This window comes from Heterodontus francisci, chromosome 30 (assembly GCF_036365525.1).
Source record: "Heterodontus francisci isolate sHetFra1 chromosome 30, sHetFra1.hap1, whole genome shotgun sequence".
Classification (NCBI taxonomy): Eukaryota; Metazoa; Chordata; class Chondrichthyes; order Heterodontiformes; family Heterodontidae; genus Heterodontus; species Heterodontus francisci.
This window is the reverse complement of record NC_090400.1, coordinates 706,837-712,836: the sequence shown is the minus strand read 5'-3', so window position 1 is coordinate 712,836 and position 6,000 is coordinate 706,837. Positions and strand designations below refer to the sequence as shown.

At 46.4% G+C, this 6,000-nt stretch overlaps 1 protein-coding gene across 1 annotated transcript in view; it reads left to right on the top strand.

Moving 5' to 3' along the window:
* Window positions 1-230: 230 nt before the first annotated feature.
* The window catches only part of dhx33 (DEAH (Asp-Glu-Ala-His) box polypeptide 33), a 118,676-nt gene continuing 112,906 nt past the window's right edge, over window positions 231-6,000 (top strand). The window contains exon 1 of the mRNA XM_068010013.1: window positions 231-473. Within this exon, the coding sequence (XP_067866114.1) occupies window positions 302-473 (172 nt within the window). The 5' untranslated portion in view covers window positions 231-301. The remainder of the gene's footprint in view (window positions 474-6,000) is intronic.

Here is a 6,000-nt window from a genome sequence, read left to right as displayed (position 1 = left end):
TGAAGTGTTGTGGTTCGCAGTCGGAGTGGGCATTGCCACAGATAGTATTGATCCCCCTTCTAGGGTTTTATTATGGGGATTTGCTAGAGGCCTTACTCAGCTGATGAAGGGTTAGTGCAGTATGTTACTGGACAATTTGACATTCTTGTTTCTCATCCCTGCATTGATTCGACTGCTTTAGTTCCCTGGGCGTTCCATCCCTCGGGGTATTTCCGCTTCCGTTAATATGGCTGCCCCCTGTTAAGGCGCGGAGTGTGTGTGTGGAGCCTGGCTTTGACTCTTTCAACCGGCCCGTGGCCCCATGGAGCCCCGGCCTCCTCCGGCCAAGAAGTTTAAAACCGCGCTGTCGCTTTGTGGCCAAAGGCGGGACCATGCGTTCACCCAGGAGCGGGAGCGGAGAGAGCTGCCCATCTACCGGGCTCGGGACAAACTCATCCGACAGTTGCGGCAACTGGAGACGGCCATTATCATAGGTACTGACCCCCCCCCCCCCCCCACCCCCCACTCCCAGCTATAGGTACTGACCCCCCCGCCCCCCACTCCCAGCTATAGGTACTGACCCCCCCGCCCCCCACTCCCAGCTATAGGTACTGACCCCCCCGCCCCCCACTCCCAGCTATAGGTACTGACCCCCCCGATTGTAGGCACTGACCCCCACCCCTGATTGTAGGCACTGACCCCCCCCCCCACCCCCGATTGTAGGCACTGACCCCCACCCCCGATTGTAGGCACTGACCCCCCCCCACCCCCGATTGTAGGCACTGACCCCCACCCCCCCACTCCCAGCTATAGGTACTGACCTTCCATCCGCACCCCAGCTATAGGAACTGAACCCCCTACCCTCACTCCCATCTATAGGTACTGAGACCCCTCTCCAAACCCCAACTATAGGTACATACAAACATACGAATTAGGAGCAGGAGGCGACCACTCTTGAGACTGCTCCACCTTTCAACAAGATCATGGCTGAACTGATTGTAACCTCAACTCCACATTTCCGCCTACCCCCGATAACCTTTCGCCCCCTTGTTTGTCAAGAATCTGTCAACCTCCACCTTAAAAATATTCAAAGACTCTGCTTCCACTGCCTTTTGAGGAAGAGAATTCCAAAGACTCATGACCCTCTGAGAGAAAAGATTTCTCCTCATCTCTGTCTTAAATGGACGACTTATTTTTAAACAGTGACCCTGGTTCTCGATTCTCCCGCAAAAGGAAACATCATCTCCATATCCATCCTGTCAAGACTCCTCAGAATCTTATTTGTTTCAATCAAGTCGCCTCTGACTCTCCTAAACTCCAGCAGATACAAGCCCAGCCTGTCCCATCTTTCTTCATAAGACAACCCGCCCATTCCAGGTATTAGTTTAGTAAGCCTCTGAACTGCTTTCAACCATTTACATCTTTCCTTAAATAAGGAGACTAATACTGTACATAGTACTCCAGATGTAGTCTCACCAATGCCCTGTATATCTGAAGCATAACCTCCTACCTTTGTATTCAAATCCTCTCTCAATAAATCATAACATTCTATTAGCTTTCCTAATTACTTGCAATACCTGTATGAGATGATAACGTCAGCATGTAACCATGTGATGCAATGGCGTATGATGAGTTCTTCTCCTTGGAACAAAGACGATTGAGGGGAGATTGAATAGAAATGTCCAAGATTATGACAGTCTTAGCTAAGTTAGACAAGGAAAAACTGTTCCCATTCACTGATGATACGAGGACAAGGGGGACACAGATTGAGGGTTTTGGGCAAGGGATGCAGGGAAATGTGAGGAAGAACTTTTTTACGCAGCGGGTGGGAATGACCTGGAACTCGCTGCTCATGAGAGTGGTGGAAGCGAAGACAGTAAATGATTTCAAAAGGAAATCGGATGGCCACTTGAAAGAAACAGACCTGCAGGGCTAAGGGGATCAAGTGAGGGAGTGGGACTGACTGAATAGCTCTGTGGAGGGGTGGCATTAACTCAATGGGCCAAATGGCCTCCTTTTGTGCTATAAATGACTGTGATTGGAAGGCAGCTGCCCTAGAGCGAGAGAAAGTGATCTGTCATTCAAGGTACATAGTCTCTGCAGTTTTTGAATTTCTTTTAAATGCAAAATCTGTAATATTTTGAAATATAAACAAATAACTTGGTGGGGGGGTAGTGGAAATGCAATAATCTCAAATAAAGGTAGACAAAGGGGAAAAAACTGGAAATACAATCTGAAATAAAAAACATTTTTTCTTTGTCTACCTTATCTAAACCTGTCATAATCTTGTACCCCTCTATCAAATCTCCCCTCACTCTCCTTTGCTCCGAGGAGAACATCCCAGCTGCTCCAACCTAACCTTGTAGTTAAAATCTCTCATCCCTGGAACCATTCTGGTAAATTTCCTCTGCACCCACTCAAGGACCCTCACATCTAGACCCTCACATAAAATGTGGTGACTAGAACTGGACGCCATACTCTAGTTGTGGTCTAACCAGAGCTTTATAAAGGTTCAGCATAGCTTTCCTGCTTTTGTACTCAGTATCTCTATTTATTAAGCCCAAGATCTCATATGCTTTGCTAACTACTCTGTGTCGTGCATCTTCAAAGATCGATGCACATGCATCCCCAGGTCCCTCTGTCCCTTCACGCTCTTTCAAACTATGCCATTAAGTCTGTATTGCCTCTCCCTATCTGTTCTGCCAAAGTACATCATCTCATACTTCCCTGCATTAAATTCCATCTGCTACTTGTCTCCCCATTCTGCTAGCCTACCAATGTCCTCTTGCAGTTGATGGGTATCATTCTCACTGTTTGCCACACCTCCAAGTTTGGTAACACTGACAACTTTTGAAATTTTTCTCTGTGTTCCAATATCCAAGTCATTTATATATAGCAAACAAAGCAGTGGTCCGAGCACTGAGCCTTGGGGAAACATAGAAAATAGGAGCAGGAGTAGGCCATTCGGCCCTTTGAGCCTACACCACCATTCAATATGATCATGGCTGATCGTCCAAACTCAGTACCCTCTTCCTGCTTTCTCCCCGTATCCCTTGATTCCTTTAGCCCCAAGAACTATATCTAACTCTTTCTTGAGTATATTTAATGATTTGACGTCAACTGCTTTCTGTGATAAAGAATTCCACAGGTTCACCACACTCTGGGAGAAGAAACCGCTACTCATTTCAGTCCTAAATGGCTTACCCTTTATCCTTAGATTGTGACCCCTAGGTCCTGGACTCCTCTGCCATTGTGAACATCCTTCCTGCATCTAGTCTGTCCAGTCCTGTTAGAATTTTGTAGGTTTCTGTGAGATCCCCTCTCATTCTTCTCAACTCTAGCGAATACAAGCCGAATCGACCCAATCTCTCTTCATATGTCAGTCCTGCCATCCCAGCAATGAGTCTGGTGAGCCTTCGCTGCACTCCCTCCATAGCAAGAACATCCTTCCTCAGATAAGGAGACTAAAACTGCACACAATACTCCAGATGTGGTCTCACCAAAGCCTTGTATAATTGCAGCAAGACATCCTTGCTCCTGTACTCAAATCTTCTCGCTATGAAGGCCAACATACTATTTGCCTTCTCAACTGCATGCTTACTTTCAGCGACTGGTGCACAAGGACACCCAGGTCTCACTGCACCTCCCCCTTTCCCAATCTATCGCCATTCTGATAATCTGCCTTTCTGTTTTCGCCACCAAAGTGGATAACCTCACATTTATCCACATGATACTGCATCTGCCATGTATTTTCCCACTCACTCAACCTGTCCAAATCACCCTGGAGCTTCTCTGCATCCTCCTCATAGCTCACACTCCCACCCAGCTTTGTGTCATCTGCAAACTTGGATAATATTACATTTAATTCCCTCGTCTATATCATTAGTATATGTTGTGAATAGCTGGGGTCCTAGCACTGATCCCTGCGGTACCCTAGTAGTCACTGCTTGCCACTCGGAAAAAGACCGGTTTATTCCTACTCTTTAGTCATAGAGTTATACAGCACAGAAACAGGCCCTTCAAGCACCTAACTATTCTAATCTCATTTTCCAGCACTTGGCCCGTAGCCTTGTATGCTATGGTGTTACAAGTGCTCTTCTAAATACTTCTTAAATGTTGTGAGGATTCCTGCCTCTACCACCTCTTCAGCCAGCGCGTTCCAGATTCTGACCACCCTCTGGTTGAAAAAACTTTTCCTCAAATCCCCTCTAAACCTCCTGCCCCTTACCTTAAATCTATGTCTTCTGATTATTGACCCCTCCGCTAAGGGAAAAAGTTTCTTCCTATCTAACCTACCAATGCCCCTCATAATTTTGTATGCCTCACTCATGTTCCCCCTCAGCCTTCTGTGCTCTAAGGAAAATAACCCCAGACTTTTCAATCTCTCTTCATGGCTGAAATGCTCCAGCCCAGGCAACATCCTGGTGAATCTCCTCTGCACTCTCTCCAGTGCAATCACATCCTTCCTATAGTGTGGTGCCCAGAACTGTATACAGTACTCCAACTGTGATGTAAATCGCGTTTTATACAGCTCCATCAGAACCTCCCTGCTCTTATATTCTATGACTTGGCTGATAAAGGCAAGTATTCCATATGCCTTCCTAACCACCTTATCTACCTGTGCTGCTGCCTTCAGTGATCTACGGACAAGTACACCAAGGTCCCTCTGACCCTCTGTATTTCCTAGGGTCCTACCATCCATTGTATATTCCCTTGCCTTGTTAGTCCTCCCAAAATGCATCACCTCACACTTCTCAGGATTCAATTCCATTTGCCACTGCTCCGCCCATCTATATCATCCTGTAATCTAAGACTTTCCTCTTTACTATTTACGACAGCACCATATTTCATGTCATCTGTGGACTTACTTATCATGCCTCCTATATTCACGTCTAAATCATTAATGTACACTACAAACAGCAAGGGTCCCAGCACCGATCCCTGCGGTACACCACTGGTCACTGGCTTCCACTCGCATAAATAATCCTCAACCATCACCCTCTGCCTCCTGCCACTAAGCCAATTTTGGATCCACTTTGCCAAATTGCCCTGGATCCCATGGGCTCTTACCTTCTTAACCAAACTCCCATGCGGTACCTTATCAAAAGCCTTACTGAAGTCCATGTCGACTACATCAACAGCTTTACCCTCATATACACTTCTAGTCACCGCCTCGAAAAATTAAATCAAGTTAGTCAGACATGATCTCCCCCTGACAAAGCCAAGCTGACTATCTCTGATTAATCCCTGCCTCTCCGAGTGGAGATTAATCCTGTCCCTCAGAATTTTTTCCAATATTTTCCCAACCACTGATGTTAGACTCACTGGCCTGTAATTACCTGGTTTATCCCTGCTACCCTTCTTGAATAATGGCACCACATTCACAGTTCTCCAGTCCTCTGGTAGCTCTCCTGTGTCCAGAGAGGATGTGAAAATTTGTGTCCAAGCCCCTGCTATCTCCTCCCTTGCCTCACATAACAGCCTGGGATGCATCTCATCTGGGCCTGGGGATTTATCCACTTTTAAGCCCGCTTAAACTGCTAATACTTCCTCCCTTTCAATGCTAATGTGTTCAAGTATATCACAGTCCCCCTCCCTGATCTCTCCACCTACATTGCCCTTCTCCATAGTGAACGCAGATGCAAAGTAATCATTTAAAATCTCATCTATGTCCTCCGGCTCCACACACAGATTGCCACTTTGGTCCCCAATGGGCCTTACTCTTTCCCTGGTTATCCTCTTGCCCTTAATATACTTATAAAATGCCTTGGGATTTTCCTTTATCTTGCCCGCCAGTGTTTTTCATGTCCCTTCTTCGCTCTCCTGATTACTTTTTTTAGTACCCCCCTACACTTTCTATACTCCTCTAGTGCCTCCGTTGTTTTCAGCGCTCCGAATCTGCCATAAGCCTCCTTTTTTTTCCTGATCCAATTCTCTTTGTTTCCTGTCTGCCAACCAGTTCTCTATCCATACTTTACACCCAATCCCACGTGCTTTAATTTTGCACGCTAATCTCTTATG